This window comes from Hipposideros armiger, unplaced genomic scaffold, assembly GCF_001890085.2.
Source record: "Hipposideros armiger isolate ML-2016 unplaced genomic scaffold, ASM189008v1 scaffold_1437, whole genome shotgun sequence".
In the NCBI taxonomy this organism is placed as follows: domain Eukaryota; kingdom Metazoa; phylum Chordata; class Mammalia; order Chiroptera; family Hipposideridae; genus Hipposideros; species Hipposideros armiger.
This window is the reverse complement of record NW_017732787.1, coordinates 64,637-85,327: the sequence shown is the minus strand read 5'-3', so window position 1 is coordinate 85,327 and position 20,691 is coordinate 64,637. Positions and strand designations below refer to the sequence as shown.

General features: G+C 38.3%; 1 protein-coding gene across 1 annotated transcript in view; it reads left to right on the top strand.

The window, feature by feature from the left end:
• Positions 1-19,820, top strand: part of TMEM47 (transmembrane protein 47) — a 30,398-nt gene extending 10,578 nt beyond the window's left edge. The window contains exons 2-3 of the mRNA XM_019633911.1: positions 5,538-5,678; positions 16,447-19,820. Coding sequence (XP_019489456.1) covers positions 5,538-5,678; positions 16,447-16,625 — 320 coding nt within the window. The 3' untranslated portion in view covers positions 16,626-19,820. The remainder of the gene's footprint in view (positions 1-5,537; positions 5,679-16,446) is intronic.
• The last annotated feature ends 871 nt before the right edge of the window (positions 19,821-20,691 follow it).

Sequence of the window (20,691 nt, the reverse complement as noted above, 5' to 3'; positions counted from 1 at the left end):
AAATTTCTCCCTTTTCCCCTTTTAGTTCTTCTGGCTGGCCTAGGAATTAAATTGACATGAGACAGATTAACAGGAGAAAATAACCAAATTTATTACGTATGTACCTACTGGGGTTTCATAAGAATATGGGGCTGGGGGACAAATAGGGCAGTTGAGGCTCCTATGCCATCCAGAGCTAAGGAGAAAGGGGACTAGTGGTTGGACTTCAAAGGGGAGAAGGCAAGTCATATGAAGATGGAAAAGCAAATGTTTGGTAAATAGGTGTTTGCTGGGCCATCTTTAACAATGAGTGGACTCTGATCAAAGGGGCCTTGTTAGGTTACTCCCTGTCTGTCACACCTAGTTCATATTAAACTATTATTACCTATGATGATAGCTCCCTTCCTGGCGCAAGTCTTCTATCTAAATTCTTTTAGGCAGTTAGGGGGCAGGTCAAAGTTTTCTGAGTCTTTTGTTTCTTAAAAATAGCCAGTTTAAAATACTGGGTTGTCGGAAAAGTCATGACGCATTTTTGTAATGAAAAACATAGAAAAAATACATCATGACTTTTCTGACAACTCAAAGTATCCTCAAAAAAGAATATTTTCGGGTGGCAAGCTCTCATTATCTTTTCCTCTCTTTATTTCCTGTTAGAGAAAGCACAGAGAAATAGTGGAGAAATAGACACTTATCTCGAACGTTGGTTTTCGTAGGTGCAGTTCCAATGCCTCCAGTGTGTCATTGTGTCCATTTTGCCAAAGTACTCTTAAGTGTAACCTGACATATACTGTGACAGCCTCATTTCCGGTTTGATTTCGGGATCTAAAACATCCCTCTCAGCCCGTTTGAGCCCTCACCGGTTTATGGACCAAGGACGTACAATACTGCCTCAAAACTGATTATCCCTTGTTCTCTCAGGTTTAGAAACCCCACTCAGATTTCATATCAGCTGGTCTGACATTGAACAATGACCAGCTTTAATTGTGCAGAGCAGTGCAATTTGTAAAACAGCACCATGGCCATTGGTGTTCTGCAAAGCTGGTTCCCCGTTCACTGCTCCTCTACGGTATCAGTATATCATTAATAGAAATGTGTAAAACTAATGCAGAGCAATAAATCTCTGAGGATTTCGAACATTTCATCTGACTAAATACTGTGAGGGCTATAACATCAGGGAACTAAGATTGATACAGAAATTGACCAATTCTGAGAACTTAGATGATTTTTTTCCTAAGAAATGGGGCTGAAACTTGAGAATTTTATGACATTTTCATTTGTTTTGTCAATACTGAATATGGGCTAGCAAATGTTTGTGGCATGCAAACCTTCTAAGAAACAAACTATTGGTGTAGAGACAAGTTTTCTGATCATTTATTATCATATTTCTGTAAAATTGCCCAAGTTCAAGAGTATATGACAAATTCTGTTATATGTATATATTCTTGTCAAATCTACATTCGGTAGATTATAAAAGTAGTTTCATTTTTAAAAATTCTCCATATTCTAGTCTTGTTCGGTAAGAAGGAAGTGATATCAGGCTGATCTATTGTTCTAGTCGCTGACTCGAGCCCACCTGTAAGGCAAACCCTAGTCTAATATTTGGACGATGGTTTCTAGCTGGCTGCTGAAAGAGATATGATACCACAAGCATGTTCTCCGTTCCAAAATGCATAGTGCTGAACCCTGAAAAGTGCCCGGGGCTTCCCTTACTATGGCAGCCATCATAGCGAACTACTTTTTCAGCTTCCTGATTGATGTTCAACTGGTCAGCGAGTTAAAGCTTTGGCCCTGGGCAGCCTGCCTGAGCGAACCATTCCAAATGGATATAATGACAACAATCCCCAAACTTGGCACCGTCTGCCAGAGATAAAGCCTCAGTACTGCAGTTTGAGCCCCTGCCTCTGGCCAGGACAGTGACAGACATAGCCCAATTCTAGTCTCTCTTGGAAAATAAAATGGCTTTTCTGTTTGAGCAGGCATATCTATGGTTGTGGACCAAAGGGAAAGGAAGGGTAGCAGTATCACAATAGGGTGACACTGGCGACATGCCTTTTTGACTTTCTGTCTAGAGGGACACTTTCTTAGCCACAACCCTCAGTACTAAAAATAAATACAGGACATTTAGAAGAAAATCAGAACTGGTTGTATTCATTTATGTTTTAGAACTATTTGCTGTACTATAAGAGATTCCTTTCCTAATTAGGTTCTAGTCCCTTTTAATAACTGTCATTCTTCTGGTGGTTTCTAGTGCATTTTATTGGTTTTTCATATGAAATAAACTATTATTATTGTAAGGAAGTTCAACATTATTTGAGATTAGGAATTTTTTTTGCATTTTTCTATTGCTAAATTGCATAAGCATCACTTTGTACTCCTTTATTACTCGTTTATCAAATCAACTGACTTCATTTTGAATTTATCAAGGTCTTGAGAGGCTTTTATCTAGAAAAACAGTTGAACATTTAATAAAATGGTGCAAAGTCTAGACCAGGGGTCAGCATACTGTACCCAGAGGGTCAAAACCAGCCCACCACCTGTTTTTATAGATAAAGCTTTATTGGGACACAGCCTTGCTCATTCATTTACGTATTGTCTACAGCTGTTTTCACACTACTGAGTAGTTGTAACAGAGACCATGACCCACAACCGAAAATATTTCCTATCTGGCCCTTTAGAGAGACAGTTTGCCAGTTTTTTCCCCCCTATCTCAGACTATCTTTACATAATGCAAATAAATATATGTAGTTTAGCTATTTTTCAAGGATATTTAAAGTAGAGAAAGTGATCAAAAGTAATTTCTGCTTTATTTGGGGTTGAAAGTGGAAATAGTCACATGTGTGGCATTTTATGCATATTGGGCTATATGAAAGAGCTTACCAGAAAAACAATCTATTTTACTTTTAAGATTTTTAAAAGATTTTATTGGGGAATTGGGGGAGGGGAACAGTGTTGGGGAATTGGGGAAGGGGAACAGCCAAGTTGTTGTTCTTCAGTCTTTGTTGTGAAGGGCGCCAGTTGCCATCTGGCTTCCTGTCGGCAGCTCGTGGCCTCTAAGCTCAAGGTGCTGTGTTCAGTCTTAGTTACGGGTGGGCGTAGCCGCCATCCCATGCGGGAGTCGAACCGGCAGCCTTGTTGTTAAGAGCGCACGCTCTATGCACTGAGCCATCCCGGCGGCAGCTCAGCTCAAGGTGCCGAGTTCAGTCTTAGTTGAGGGTGGGTGTAGCCACCATCGAACAGGCAATCTTGTTGTTACACCAGCTGAGCCATCCTGCCACCTGTTGGCAGCTCAGCGACAGCTCAGCATCACTGGCCCATGTGGGAATCGAACCGGCGGCCCTTTTGCTCAGAGCTTGTGCTCTTGAGCCAGCTCTTAACCAACTGAACCATTTGGCCAGCCCCTGAGATATTTTTTTAATGAGTAAATATTTAGTTGTATCTTGATTTAGACAAAATAGATACTTGAAAAATTCTTATTTAAAATAATTTGTAGGAAGATGCTAAAAGTACTAATCATTTTATAAAACTAATAGTACAACTAGAAAGTATTCAGCATAGGCTCTCTTAAACCAAGCCTCCAGGAACTGGATGGAAGGAAGGATGGGAGGATAGATGGATGGAGGGATGGATGGATTGATGGATTTTGTTTTTCTTTGTATCCCAAACACTGATATAATGAAAATTCTATTTATTATTCAGAAATTCCAACTTATAACTTTTCAGAAGTGTTTCTATTATGTTAAAGTGCAGTATAATTGTGCTATATGTAAACTTTTTCAAAGAAATTTAGAGACTTCCAAGTATAAGTATTATTCTTTTGGTTTTTTTTTTAATTCAAAGCTACATGCAGTTATGGAATAAAAAGTCATAGTATGGCTATCCTTTTAAACTCTAGTTGAAAGCTAGATAGACTTTTGTTTGAAGTTATATAGCTGTTACAAATAGGTGGCATAAAAATGCTCTGAACTTTCTTGTGATTCATCTTTATATTTTAAGAAATGTGGATTTGTTCTGTTTTCCCGTTTGTTTGTTTGTTTGTTTCCTGAATGCATTGCAAGTTCTAGTTCAACACCAGTTATATACAGAATTTATTAGGAGGAGAGGATATGGCAGAGGACCTTTGAGGCGCAGGGGTAGACAAGTATAAATAAAAGAAGAAAATAGAAGGTATTGTAGGCCCCTCAACTCATCCCTTATCCTTCAGCGGCAAACAGTGCACTTTAGGTTTCTGGAGAGATAATTGGAGCACGCAGTATCAAAATATCATGAGTTCTCGACTGTGGATAGACTACATTGCAATTTAACCATGGATTAAAGTCTATTTTCATTTCCTGCACATACATTAAAGTGAGGGCCAGAAGAGGCAGCCCGGGATTTCAGAATGTTCTAACCAGTATCATTTTCTCTGATGCTTCCTAAACAGGATAGTGCTTTCATATATCCACTCTGCTGCTTCTTAGAGAACATTCTTCTCTTCTCATGGAATGGAAAATGGGCCAGTTTTCTGTCATACTATTCTTACATCTTTATATGAAATGACAAACACATTTCAATGAGGTTTATGTTTCACTCAGGGCATGTAGAGAGGCCTGCACCATAAGTAGTCAACATATGCTTACTGTTTCCGTGTATAAATGAAGAAAGGGGCCAAGCAGCCATTGAGAGCCTGTTCTGGCTCCCATGGGAAAACATAATTTCAGAAACCATCCCTATGGTACTGAATTCAACAGTAGTAAGATTAGAATGAGATGAAAGAGGAGGACAAACACAACAAATCCTCCTGATAGTCATTTTCTGGGGGAGTTGTTTCAGTGAGGGGGAGGAGAAGAGAAAGGCAAATAAAAACACGGTCTGTTGTTTTTTGTGCAGAGAAGGAAGGCATTCCAAGAAACGGCAGCGATTTAAAACAATAAAAGACTGTACTACCGACACACACAACAACATGGATGAATATCAGAGACATAAAATCCAGGCACAAAATAAATATCACACTTAAAAAACAGACACAAAAGAGCTCATACCATTGATATACAGTTTAAGAACAGAAACAGGAATCCATGGTGATGCGTGTCCCGCAGTAGCCTCCGTGGGAGGGTAATTATTGACTGGGGAGAGGCACGACGGAGCCATCTGGGTGATGGAAATGTATATCTTCATCTGGATTGTAGTTACATGAGTGTATAACTATATATTAAAATCTATCAAGTTCTCTACTTTCTGTAGTTAAGATTGGTGAACCTTGTGGCTCACTACAAAATGAAGTAATAACAAGTCATGAAGGGGGCACGAAATTTAGCACGAATGTTTATAATCGAGTCCTTGGAAGAAAAGCATGGAAAACCCATGGTCTAAAAACTGCTGAGCTTAACTTAGGAAACTTTTCTAAATAAGGACATTTATAGTAATTTTTGTTGCAAAACATTGCAGATCCCAAAGGATGCTTAGTATGCAGTAAGTTCAGATCTACTTAGCTGCAGCAAGATGAAGGCTGCTGAGCTGAGTTTTGCTGATTCCTTGAGGACTTACTGCTTAAAAGCAATGTCTTTCTTTTTTCTTTCCAGATTGGCAGATTGCTACTCTGTCTTTACTCTTGGGCGGCGCAGCCATCATTCTCATTGCATTCCTGGTGGGTTTGATTTCTATCTGCGTGGGATCTCGAAGGCGCTTCTACAGACCTGTTGCTGTCATGCTTTTTGCAGCAGGTGAATAATATATTCATTACTTTTCACAACGGTATTAAAGTTGCATGAACCTTTCTACCAGCCTCCCTTCTCACAGGAGGCAGCATGTGATTGCTGCACTACATACCAATTGAGAGGCCTTTGTTGTATTTTAAGGTAAATTGGCTAAAGGTTTATCATATTAGCAGTTTTTAGTGTGTTAAGCATTTCACAGAGCACAGTGGCAATTTCTAAACTTCCAAATCATGAATAAATAATAGTTCTTGACAGAGCTGTTGCCTTAGGAATAACAGCAGATGTATTTACCAACAGTCTTTCTTCACATCCATTTCCCCCACCCCCTTTTACTGCCCCACTGGTGATCTTAAGGTGACATTATTTTTTCTGACGTGAAACTGAAAAAATATTTCAATCTATGTACCCTTAAAGGTATGAATCTGTTTTGGACATAGACATGGTTATGCTGAAAAATCATAATGTATAACTTCAACCATCAGACAATTGAATGGTTTGAGGCCAATGGCATACTAATTAATTTAACAAGCATTCTATGAAGCTCAGCTTGGATTAAAATAGCAACCAAGGTAAAATGGAGGTTTTACTAAAAGGAAGCTATTTAGAAAAAGGGCTTATAAGACTAAAAGCCCAGTACATTATTTTGAGTGTTTTAATTTTCATTTATAAAAATAGCCTTGAATGTATTGTTCCTTTTGACTCCAACTGAAATATTCTTGTGGTGCCTTCAATTTACCCTGTCAGTCATTTTTGATTTGAAGACTGCAAAATAAGCCCCTGTGACTGTCAATAATGAAGACAGTGACAGAGCCATCTAGGCTGTTAGATGGATTTTTTTAAAGCTGTTTAGAGATGGGACTTGGTGAAATTTCTCAGAATTTGAAGGGCAGTTTGAGCTAAAAATATAATATCAGAAAGTGTTCTACTGCCCCCTGCTGTTTATGTTCATCTTCTCCCGATGAATACTGGTCAGAATGTGGGTGTCATAAAAATGAAGGCACATATGTGTGTGTGTGTGTGTGTGTGTGTGTGTGTGTGGAAACCAAAGAACAGAATAAATGAGCAAAGTAAACAGAAATAATCTCAGACACAGAGGAAAAACGGATGGCTGCTAAATGGGAGGGGGTGGGGATGAGGGAGAAGGGGAAGGGATTAGACAGCAGAAATTGGTAACCACAGTATTGCCACAGGGACATGAAAGACAGTTTGAGGAATATAATCAATAACATAAATACTTTGTGGGGTGTCAGATGGGCACCGGACTTGTTAGGGAGACCACTTCATGGACAGTGTAGATGCCTGACCACTGCGCTGTATACCTGAAGCTGAATAATATTGAATGTCAACTATAATTTTATATATATATATATATTTATTTATATATATATATATATATATATATAGTCACGGGATGTGGAGTATAGTATAGGGAATAGAGTCAATGAGATTGTAACAACTATATACCATGTCAGAGGGGTAGTAGATTGGGGGAGGGGAATTATCACTTTGAGGGGTGTAAATATCTAACTATTACATTGTTTTGTACACCTGAAAATAAAACAACAACAACAAAAACGAAGGTCCAAAGTGCTGAAGGAATCTCGAAGTACATTTAATTCAGATCTCTTAAGTGACTTGCTCAAGGTCACGTAGTGGTTCATTCACAACTGACTCCCTCACTCATTCAACTGTCTACTGGGTGCCTATTACCAGCTTCTAACAGAGTAGAAAACACCATTACAGAAAATATTTCAACGCCTTAGGCAGTGGCCATAATATCAGTATTTTGTTGATCTCATGTGTAATAACTGTGGATGTTTCCTTTTTTTTTTCTTAACCAGTCCTATACATTTTTCAAAGTATAGCAGAGTTTGTGAAAATAAGTACCAGTTGTAACAAAAAACTTAACTGTAAATGAACATAAGTTTAAGGTAATGCATTTGGTCAAAATGAAGATTTTGATTGAGCTCTAGCTACCACAAATATCAGTCAATTATAAAACAATGAAAGGAATCCCTACAGCAATATTCATATAGTGTTAATCTACCCCCTGAGACCTAAAATGAGCATTATTTCTGCTACATTTTAAAAATGTACGTGTGCTGAGATTTAATTTGACTCATTCTCTTTTAACACTGTGCTTATTGGAAGCTTTTTTGAAATAACTACTAGTTTAGTGTTCACTGTGCATATAAGCAAGGTGAAACTTTCTGGCTATTTGAAACATGTTACGAGAAGGTTTCTCCCTCCCATCTGCAAAAGCCATTAATGAGTTGCCTGCAGCTGATTTCTGGAGAAGATATTCATTACACATAATAATCCATTATTGATTTGGCCCTAAGATGAACAGAGTTGGAAAAGCTGCCTATTTGAAACCATCCAAGCTAAAATCACGGTGGTTTATTTTGGTTGCTTCTTAGTAAACAAATATTCTAATGGTTGGCTTGTCTCATTTGTAATTCAGTTTAGTGATTCTTTATAAATGTATATTTAAGGCCATTTCCCCTGCTTATTCATTACAGTCTGCTTGAAAGTGGTCTGCATTTCTCTTCTTTTCTCAAAATGTTTTCTTCTCCAAATAACATCATCAGCCTTACCTTGGTGTTCACACACATAGAGAATGATAGCTCTCTCAACAAAGAAACATTCTTTCTTCGGAAACATGCAGCACATAAAAGTAAAAGCAAACATAACACTGCCACTTGGAAACATCTCTGCACAGGACTTCATACTAATTCAGTACCATGTGCTGTGCCTGGTACTCTGAGGCACTCAAGAAACAGTTGAAGGAATGATGGAAAGATGACTAATGTAGCTTATTATTTGATAGGGGAAAATAGGCACGTAAACAACTAAAGAGCTGTCATTCAGTTTATCTTAAACCATTTCTCTCTTTGCTAGTTATGAAGTAGCAAGTTTCATGTGATCCCAAAGCTAAGACCAAAATAGCTCCAAAAAAGTAATAATTATCAAAGTAATGTTTTCATTCACCTATGGTTTGTAACCATCCTTGGTTAGATAATATACTCTAAGGGTTTGTTCTAAAAGCTGATGACTAAGTCTCAGAAAGACAGCCAAACCGATTTTCAAGGTTTTTTATCTTCTCTTATTTTCTCTGAGATCCTTAATTTAGAGTGGGCTTGTTACTGCTCGCATAGTTTCTAGAAGAGCTAAGCACTAGCCACCACTACAGCCCTTCTGAAAAACTGTCCCATGTTCCTGAGCTCTTACTCACTGGTCCTAGAAGTCTAGACTTCAGAATAAGACATTATCTATGATAATAATGTTGATAATAATAATTAACTGAGCAGCTACCATGTGTCACACTGCTAGGCACTTAGCATTACCATATCTCTGATATAACAATCTTAAGATTAGGTATTTCTCTTCCCCATGTTATCAGTGAAGAAATAGGTTCAGAAACATTGACTAATTCCCCAGGATTATTTAACTACCAGTTTCCCCCAAAATAAGACCGGGTCTTACATTAATTTTTGCTCCAACAATCTACATTTATTCATGTACAAAAATATACATGTATTCCAACAGTCATGTCTGGCTGACGATCTTAACCGGGGCTTATGTTTGGAGTAGGGCTTATATTACGAGCATCCTGAAAAATCATGCTAAGGCTTATTTTCCAGTTAGGTCTTATTTTCGGGGAATCACTTCAGGGCATCTATCTGACTTGAAAACCCAAGTGAGGATTCATGAGCCATCTTTACTTGGGTATGTATAATGTAGAAAAACAGGAGCAGAATCAGCGTTGACTTTTGAAGTCAGCTGCCAGCTGTGTGCTGTAGTTGAAGTCCATCCTGTAACTCCAGTTACTCCATCTCGTGGGAGCAACAGCAGAGAGAAGTCTGCAGCTTGAGATGTCACAAAGACCACAGGCTGATCAGCGCAGCATCGCTGAACTGTAGCACATCACGAACGCTGTGCACGTTTCCAGTAGAGTTGACTGACAACAGTAGCTAATGCATGATGAGATTTCTGATAACTGGCATCTAGTTCTCACTTAAGACTCAGTGAAGTTAGAGGCATTGGCTTTTTCTGGGCCCTCTTGTTTTATTGTCTTGCTTTGCAGATCTTTGTATGTCCCACTGGGACTTGCTTTCTTTTTGTCCCAATTTGATATAAATGGCAGGAACTTCCCAGTCTTTTATCATGTATATGCTAAACAACAGAATCCCCACTAACTTTATGCTTCGTGATGTTTCCTTTCTGTTGTATCTGCAGAAAGTTGCCTGTAAATGCCTGTTTATGTGGCACGATGGTTTTTTTTTTCCAGGTCCCTGCAACTGCTTTCCATCTCTGAGCTATCTCTGATCAGAGGCTTGTGTTTCAAAGTCCTCCTCACCATCCTGTAATGGCAGTGACATGGCTGGAGGGATTATTGTGAGTCTAGATTTTGACAGAAAAGTCAGGGTCCAGCTCAAATTTCAAACTAAAAGAGTTCTAGTCACAGAACTTTGTCAATAGCACACTATCTTTTGGCTACAACAATTTAAGAACAATTTCTAGTCTCACTGCCAGTTATTAATTTCCTATGTACTCCTATGTTTAGTCACGATAGATTGAATTTTAAAAAGAAAAGCAATTGATCACTTCATATTAACCCTTCACGGGCAGATGTTTTTATTCTCCAAATGATCATTTCCTTTATGTACGTGCTAAGTCCTATCAGTATTCTCTTTAAATTGTCTTCTGAGTCTGTAGCTTCTTTTCATCCTCCACCATTGCTACCCTAGCTGAGGACACAACTCTTATCAACTGGATCCTCTCAGCCCCCAAATTTGGACCTCCCCTATTTTGTTTTATTTGTGCATGTGATGGCATCTGACTTAAAATGACTAGGTGACTCCTGACTTTCCCTTTTCTCGAGTGCAGTTCTTCAGTTTCTCTTTTGTAGTTTTTTGTTTTACTTTTTTATTGTTAGTTTCAGGTGTACAGAACAATGCAATAGTTATCCTTTTCACCCTCACAGAGTAACAACCCCCTTGCCCCCATGTATTGCCCTCCCACCCCCGATATCATGCTTATCTATTACAATTCCATTGATTCCAATCCCCCTCTCTATTCCATGTCCCGAGACTAAATGTATATATAATTATAGTTGACATACAATCTTATTCAACATCAGTTTCAGAAATACAGTGCGGTGGTCAGGCCTCTACACCGACTATGAAGTGGTCTCCCCTACAGGACATGAGTCCATCTGGCCCCCTAAGAAATATTTACAACATTACTGATTATATTCCTCAGACTGTCTTTTCCTATTCCTGAGGCCATATTGTAATTACCATATTGTATTGTCTCATCCCTTCCCCTTCTCCTTCATCCCCACCCCCTCCCAGCTAACACCCCTCAGTTCTTGTAGTCTTTTTTACATTCCCTGATATATCTTTCTCGCTGACATCTCCTTAGTTAACCGTGTAGACAGGTATCCGTGCTCGGACTAACCTCCTAGGGGCCTGTCTTTCTCCGGTCTTGTCCCCAATTAGTCTGTCTTGCACATAAACACATGAAATGTAGTTCTGAAATACAAATCTGTTCTGGTCACTTGTCCCTCTGGTTTCCCCAGAGGCAGAGTCTAAGACAAAGAATCAAGTCCTTCATCTGGGAGGTAAAAGAAGCGATATGGAAAGTGAGACAGGGAGGGGAAGGCAGCCAATAGAGAGTACATTATCAAACCTGTAAGCAGCGGGAGCTTAATCTTACTGGGGAAAAAATCTAGAAACCAGTGTAGAACACACACCTCAGAGGTATCTTACTACAGGGACTGGGGAAACAGGGTATTTATAAACCAAATTCAGAGGGTCATGACTAAGGGCTATTGGTGATGATGGGGAGATAGTGTTCATTTCCCAGAACCCCAGGCCCACCCCACAGCCAGGCAAGGTAGCTTCAGTAGCCAGAGGAAGTCAGGCTGACATATCCTGGAGTGATGAGGATGAGAGGATATGGACAGAGCACCAACCACATCTACAATTAAAATAACCTCTGAGATGTCTTCCTATAGAACCCAGTCTATTCTTTTTTGGATGCACTAAGTCTTTTATAGTCTGAACCAATCATCACCATGTGAATGTCATTTTCTAGAGGCACAGTTCTCAACGGCATACAAACCACTTCTTCCTAGAGGTCTTTTCATCTCTCACTTCTGCCCAAGTCCTGTCTATCTTCAAGAACCAGTTCAAATGTTGCTTCCTCTCTGAAGCCCACCCTCCTTTCCCCAGGCAGATGTGGTGCTTGGAATTTTCTTAGAGCTCAGTAAAAGTGTGATGACTGGATTATAAATGAACAGACCTTTACTGCTACTGTTGATCGTATTCATTTGCAATTATCTGTGTGCCTGCCTGTCTCTACCACACAGTGTGAAATATCAAAGGGCAAGAGCCGTATCCTATCTGTCTTGTCCCTTTCCCCCAAAACACAGGGGGCATCCAATAAATGTTTATTGAAATATTGCAATATCCCCTTAGGAGAACAGACTGCATATTTCAATATTGAATACTATGAATTTTTCAGTATTGAAGACCTTGAAAAATACGCCCTTAGAGAAAACTAGCAATAACACAGGAATTCATACCTCTTAAGTTCTTCTCATGCTTCTATCCACACAATTTCATGGTTGGTAGCTTCGTTGCATTTTTTTTAAGTGGGGAGGGAGATTAAAATGAACCTCAGATACGCTTCAAATTCTCAAATGCTACCACCCAACTTTACATGTGTTGCCTCTGAGGTAGAGTGTAGGCACACTCGGTGCCGATTATGTTTCCTTGATTGGTGGTAAAGTATGGGGGCGTTTTCTTGAGTTCTGAACCCTTTAGGTTTGTTTGTTGTTTGTTTCCTTTGCAGCATCTGCGAAAGGCAAGGTGGCATTTTTACTTGCACCTGTGGATTTTATTGAATGGAGAAAATTATTTGCAAATGCAGGATTATATATTTTTTTTCTCTATTTTGCTATTACATGCATTTTTCTCAGTGGTTCCAAAGAGAGTAAAATAATTCCAAGGCATAAAGCATTTTAGGGTAATTTTCATCTGGCTACAACACAGTAAACTTTTATCTCTAAGAAAAAAAGGCTGCTCAGGAGAGTATGCCAATGGAGCCTAACAGATTTGTATTTCCACTGCAGGAAAATTAAGTCATTATATTAGACCATAGAGGCCAAATAGTTGCTAAATAAAACACTTTGAAACGAATATTAAAAGCCATCGAGCTAAACACCTCACTCTGTGGACTGGCAGAGTCACAAAAGAGCAGTATAATCCTTTTAGAATATAATTCAGATCAGTTATTATTTCTCTGCTCTACCTCCTCTAGCAGCTGCCCATCACACTTAGAATAAAATCCAGACCCCTGGCCATGGTTCGCAGGGCCTTCCTTCAATGGCGGCACCCCCGCTGTCTTTCCCATCTCATGTCCCTCCCTTCCTTGCTCTCTGTACTGTAACCAAAGCGTCCTCAGTGATGCTCCACAGCACCCAGTGTGCCCCCCACCCAGATTGCTAACTCCCCATTATACTGACCTGCACCTCTCACTTCATTCAGGTCTGGGCTCTCATGACTCCCCCCAGAGAGTCCTCCAGCTTTATTTAAAGAGCCTCCTGGCCTTGCTCGCGCTCTGTGGCACTCATGTTCTCTCGCCCTCGCTCTCTCCCACTTTCTCTCTCTCTTTTCCTCTCCCCGTCTCTCCCACCGTGACTAACCTGTTCTCTTTCCTAAGGACATATCGCAAATACAAGGAACCTATGTCTCTCGCTCCCACCTCGGCTAGGCCTGTTCTCTTGCCTGAGAATGTATCACTAATAAACCCTGTGTGCATAGTAATCAAAAAGTAAAAAAAGAAGAGCATCCTGAATGCCTCTGTCACTTATTTTCTTGCTTTCTTATATGTTCATGTCTCTTAGCAATACCTGCCACATTCTGTATTTATTTACAATGTACTGCCTACCCATGTGAGTAGTAAGCAACGTTTGCTACCAGTGCCCTAAACAGTATCACTTGAGAAACCTTCAAATATTTATTGAATGAATGACTTTGTTGCATGAGTGAGTGAATGGATTAGTATTCCTAATTCACATTCATATTTCAGTCCTCTCCTGCCAGGATCAGTCATGATTTGACTAGTGAAACCTTAAAGAGAAATGTATATTTTTTTTCACTTAATAACTTTGGATTTCTTTTTTTCTCTTGTAGCTCATGGTTGATAGTAATTGACTTTTTATTAGTTTCAAGACATTTAAAACATGAAAGCACCCTTTCACAAAGGCACAGAGCCAGCTGAAATTTCTTGAAATTAATACACATTTAGCACTTGCTGGCTGGAAATAGCTGAAGTGCGTGCGGGGTTATATAATATGCTGTCAGTTGTCCTAACAACGACTTCAAACTTTCTCTGAGATTTGAAAACTGTAAACACGGATTCCATTCTTGATGTAGAAGTCTGGCAGGCCAGTGCTGGCCCAGAGACTGTTGAACCGTGTGGCAAAAATGTTTAGAATTCTGATATCATCTTAGGTTCCAGAAAGGCCACTTGACCCCTAGTCAGAGCCTCATAGAAAGTAATCATTTTGAGGACTCATGCCCGTGTGGATTTTCTGTAGTTGGCCAGTTTTATGCCCGCGATAGATGACTGCTATATAGACTTTCTAGGAACATTAATCATGTTGGTAATAGTGATATTTTACAGATACTGACAGTAGATGAGAATAGATTTTAAAGCACAAAATTCCAGTTTAATTAAGCACACTATCCACCCTATTGCTCTTTTTTTAAAAATATTTTTATTGGGGAGTTGGGGGGATGGGAACAGTGCTGGGGAATTGGGGGAAGGGGAACAGACAAGTTGCTGTCGTTTTGTTCTTCAGTCTAGCTGTGGAGGACGTGGCTTCACTGGCCCAACTTGGCACCATCATTGCGCTCTTCCCGGGTGAGGCAGATCAGTTGCCGGCTTCTGGATGGCCTCTCACTGCGGCTGCTGGCCGCTCACGCTGGCTGCTGGCTACACGCAGTAGCCCATGGCAACCCACTGCCACAGGGGCTGCAGCCTCAGCCTATGCTGTCGCCGGCGACCCACGGCAGCCCAGCTCCAGGTTGAGCCGTTGTATAGCATCTTAGCTGTAGAGGGCAGTGTCACTGGCCCTCATATGTGGGATCCGAACCGGGGCCCTCTGGTGTCCCAAGCCAGTTCTTAACCATTGCGCCACTCGGCCGGCCCTATTGCTCTTTTTAAAAATGTAACAAGCTATCTTTTTTAATTTATCAAAGTTTATTCTTGTCTCCTACTCCTGAATTGTTCACATTTTGTTGTACTTTTGGAATTTACAGTATATTTAAGATGAGTTAAATAATTATTTTAAGCAAAAATGTACTTTATATATCAGGGGTTGGCAAATTTGTTTTATGAAGGGCCACACAGTAAATGTTTAAGGCTTTGTGGGCCACATGGTTTCGGTTAGAGCTGCTCAGTTGCCATTGTAGTAATATGGACAGTAAATAAATGAATGAACCTAGCTGTGTTTCAATAAAACTTTTTTCTTCCCCAAAAACAAACAGCAGACCGGATTTGATAGTTTGCCAACCCCTGTCATATAGTATTGTACCCCAGATTTTTCGGGGAGAAGAATCTCTCTTTCATATGGTAGAGAATGCGACAGATGCATCCCGTAAGTTCTAGTTAAATTGATCTAAATAAACCAGAAATGATACAATAGTTGATTCAATAGGAACTTATGATTTTGAATGGAAGACATCATCTCATGTGTAATCCAGCGTCTCCTGTCTAAAAATACCCACAGGATAAATACCACCTTATTTAGATATTTTTAAAAACCTCCTTCCTGATTAATTGGCTTGTTCTATTTTATGATATATGACTCATCACATTTCCCCTTTAGCCCTGACTGAGAACTAAGATTTAACTAAGAACTAAGAGCTAAATGTTGGGCTCTATTGTAGTAGCCATTATTACCTTAGGTTTTCCAGTACCATTATCTCCCCTGCCTTCATCAACTTCATTCTTTTTGGAAAGTGAGTAAGGAATAAATATATAAATGTCATGGTTTTTTTCTAATAGAAAGAGTATAATCGGGTGTGACTTCTAGATAAAGATAACTTTTGAGCCCCTTTTTGAAGATGAGAGGTATGGACTGGGGGACAGGAAAGGAATGAAAATAGTTTTTGATCAATAATATGAGCAAAGACACCAAAGTAGGCCTTGCAGGAATATTGGGCTCAGTTGGATGATATTAAGAAGAACAACAAAAGCACATCTTGAAAACTCGTTGACCAGTTTTATCAGTACAAATGAATTCAAATTCCTCAATTCCTTAAGAGCGTAAATAAATAATAAGGGTTTTAGCTGGTATTTGCGGTCACTGTTCTTGGGGAGCTATTTACAGATTTTGTATAGTGGAACAGTTTAGCTTGACTAGTACTACTTGCCGTAATAGTGATAATTATATATGTGTTTGTAGAGTGAGAATCACTGCTTTGTATGCTCATATAAATTACTGTAATGCACTAATTCTTTTGTCAAATACTACTATAGTGATTTACTAATTAATAGCGTAATTCTTGCTATATTGTGAAATAGCGTTGAAGAAACAGTCTTAATATTTTAAAGATATACCATCTAGAATAAGCAATACTTTAAATGCTTTGGCTTTTATGTTCAGTTGGTTAAAAAGTAATTCTCATACATACGTGTATTTGTATGTTAGTCCCTGTAAATACAGTTTTCTAATTTGGCTTTGCTTTTCTTTCAGTTGTTTTACAGGTTTGCAGCCTGGTCCTTTACCCAATCAAGTTCATTGAAACTGTGAGCTTGAAAATTTACCATGAGTTCAATTGGGGTTATGGCCTGGCGTGGGGTGCGACTATATTCTCATTTGGGGGTGCCATCCTTTATTGCCTGAACCCTAAGAACTACGAAGACTACTACTAGAACCAGTAGTCTAGAATCGGGAGAGGAAAAAAAAAACCCATCCAGCAAGGATTGCGTCTGCATCTTTTCTAACTCACTGTTTTCTAAAACATTTGTGGAGCATCAAGCAGTTTGCTCAGTTGATTTAATATCTTTTGCCTTTTGGCTGTCAACATCATAACCAGCTTTTACATCCATTTTAGGGACCTGCACAAATTAAGAGAGCTGATTAGACATAGGCAAATGCTGCACACTTCCAATATGTTCATGTCATTTTTCTTGACAAGTGAAGGATCTATATGACAGCAGCCATTGTGAGACTAGTTGGAATGAGAAATGCCTGAATCTCCTATTGCCTGCAGGGGAGCAGCTGGCATAAGCAACATTTAGAAGTTCCTTTGCGCTGACAAGAATTCTACCGTTAGGGTCCATATCACCTGCCTTTCCCACCCAGCGACTATATTGGCCATTGGTTATTTGCTTGAGTGAATTTTTGAAAAGTGAACTGCCCATCAGTATCTAATGGGAATTCTGAATGGAACGAGTTAATGGTACATAGTCCACCTTCAAGAGTACTCTTTTTAATGGGAGGTTATGCCTTGGCAGTCAGCGTATCCCTGGGAAGGGAGTCAAGACTTAGAGACATGTGCTTTTCATTACGTGGTTAGAAATCGTGCCTCAGCCATAGTTAGAATGAGGAAAATTGGGAGTCTCTACTTTCCCTGGGGTGACCAGAAAGAAATATGCATGAGTTGCTTTTGTCCTAAGTACCCTTAAATCATTTACGTAACATTACAGCAAATAACTGTGCATATATAACAAGCTTAAATATTTTTATAGAAGATGGACCATTATAAATGGCAATAAGTTGTTCCCTAGCCCCACACTTGCATTTGCCTGTTACATATGAAGTTAATATTTGCTCTAGTGAAGTGATTTGAACACTAACCTTGTACACGTTGTTAAGAGGCTTAGATCGGTATTCACACTTATTTACCATACAAAAGTACATATACCTTAAAGCTTTTGCTCTATGTTCTCTGCTGTTTCACTGGAAAGTTTTAATAGAATTGTATAAGAAAAAAAATTAAAATTGTGTTGATCTGAAAATTCATGATTCTCCTGTAAGCACTGTAGTTCAAAAGAGAGTAGCAATTAGGATGATCATTTTGGTTAAAATGCATTAAAATAGAAGGCTGCTTTTTTTTCAAGTATTTTAAATGTCTTGATTAAAAAATAAATGAATAGCGATAGATTTATATAAATGTCTAAATGTCTCAGTAGAGGAGTAGAATTCATCTGGTTATCACCTGGTCCTCTGACATTAATGGGCTGATTTGTGCACACAATTATGATGGATTTATGTTAAGGGAATCATTTGTTGACTGTTCAAATGGAAGGAAATATCAATAATAGGGAATAAGTTTGCAACTAATGTCACACTGCAAACTTGTTAATCCTGTTTAATATACAAATTTGGATAGTTTAATTATAAACATATTTTTATATCAAATATACAGTTCTAATATAAAAGTTATAAATAATTATTTTTGTTAACAAAGACACTACAACAGTATGTCCTGGTTTGGGCCCTCTTGCCGAAAGAAGCATTGGAAAAATCATTTAAAACATACCTATGTTGTGTTGTATTGCAAAGTCTGTTAGGAGCAGGACCACATCAAGAGTATTTAATAATTTGCTTTACCTCCCTCCCAAAGCAGAGTTCTGCTTTCAGCTTGTCTTAAGAACTGTTGCCAAAACAACAGAAAAAAAACCCTATTTTTTATTCAAATGCTTAAAAAGAAACTCTTGTGACTTTTCTATAGAATCTCAAATTAAATATGGAGAACCAGGCTTATTATTTTATCAGTGACAGACAAAAGTGATTAAATGCATCTTAGAGAGAAACCTTTATAAAAGTATATGATTCTATGTAGAATCATAAGAAACTATGAGTGGAAATTTTCCAGAAAGATGTTAGTATTGTAGAGCCTTTTGAAGCAATTTCCTTGGGAAATACATAGTAAAATCTGGGCCAGACTGTCGTAAAGTTAATTACATATTGTCAGAGCAGCATGAGAAATACGATATTTGTTGGAAAGAGATTTCGGCTACTAAATGCTTTCTATTGTGAGAATCTCTTTATTCCTGAATAATGGAAGAACAGTACTTTCGTGCTGACATCAATGAGGCACTTTTCTTAGTCCTAGTAGAGGATGCAGTGTGCTGTTAGACCAATATCCCATCTGAAGACTTAGCAAGTTTTCATTCTCTGTCGACAGGACAAGCTGGAAAGTGACAGAATATGGTATCGGCTAAGGCACACACATTTGCAGTTTTATGGAAAGTAGATTTCTTACAGAGCTTTTGTCCCCTTCCCAGTGAAGAGCCCTATGCTATATTTCTACCATCACTAACGTTTGAAAGTGTTTCATTACTAACAAGCTCAAGACAACATGAGTTGTTGCTCATCTGAAATACTGTTTTGCCTATCAGAATAAACACAAGTGAGTTTTTCACCTACATTAACATTTTGTCTTTGCAGCTTTAGCTTTGTTTGATGTTTTCTTACAAGCAAAACTGTTAACTATAAACCCACTGTTATCTTAGAGAGAGACACATACCACATGTATAGCAGAAAGTACACAGCAGGGCTAGGTATTCGGGTTTCTTGCACAACTCTAGCTTTTTGTAAGTTCCACATAAATTTTAAAGACAAATAGAGAGACCTATGTGTTTGAAATATAAATGATATATATGGATTAGCATGTACTTGTATATTATTAAACATGCAATGAACTGACTGGTAAGTGACGTCTAATTGTATGGCTAGCAATGTAATTTATTCAGACTGTATTTTTGTACAGAGCAGCGCACACTAACCTATGCCTCTGTGTCCTCTTCAATGCCTAAAACTGTGCCTAGAAATTTCATCTGTCTTAAAAAATAAAATATTCTTCATGCTGTTTATGCTATTAGTTTCTCTACTGCTGTTCTATATTTATTGTTTTGAAGTCTATGACATGTTTAATACTACTTAAATACAAATTTATGGTATCCTGGTTATTTTTTCTAACAGCCTCTGGAGGGAACCTGTTTATTACTCCAGTGGTTTTTGAGTTTGCGGTTTCACGATCAGTTCTTCATTTCATGATTTTTGTAGCTGACATGAAGTTATCTATGTGGAAACAATAAAAATAAAAGTGGTTTCACTGATGTGATTTGACTTTGTGTCTTCTCTGCTGTGTTGACCCTTTAACAGGTTTCCAAATTACGTATCCTCAGTTCATTTTCTCCTTTATAATCTATATTATTTAGAAAACACAGCTTAATAGGACATGGTCATTTGGTGTAAATACATGTTTTTAAACTTTTATTTCAAATTCTCCTCCAAGATCCCTTTTACCCTCTGCAGCTGAGTTATAGGAACAGTGAAAGAAATAATATTAAATATCTTTTTAAAACTTTCTGTTTTAAAATGCACACGAAGGAGATAAAGTGTAGGCTAACGTATTCCCTACTGTAATCACACTACAAACAGGAGTAGCGAAAGGGTTTGATACTCTGTTTTGGTTTTTGTTTAGTTTTTAGTGTTTGCCAGATATGTCAAAGCAGTCTTTCCTACATTTCTGGTTTTTAATTAGAGAGACACTCTAAACTTTCAGTACACATGTGCACGTGTGTATATGAAGAAATTCATAAAATTAAAATCAGAATTTCCCATCACCCTTGGTGAATATAAAATGGTGAATATACTTGCAAAGAAATTTAAATTAGACAATAAAATTCACTTGTATGATTGTCAGAAAATTTTCTGGAAGTTATAAATAAAACCATAGATAATTGAGCAAACTTCCTTGTTGATGAAATCAGTTTGAATAGAAAACATTTTTGTCATGAAGATACCCTTTCATGTCTCATAAACCCTCAAATTTTGAGAGCTTCACAGTCTATTTTTCTGCTAAAAATATTGTAAATCATCTGCAAGCATACGATATATTGAATATCAAACTTTCAAAAGTATACATATTGAACAGTTGTAAATGCTAACATTTTTGCAAATTTTCTGTCATTTTGGAAAATTTCC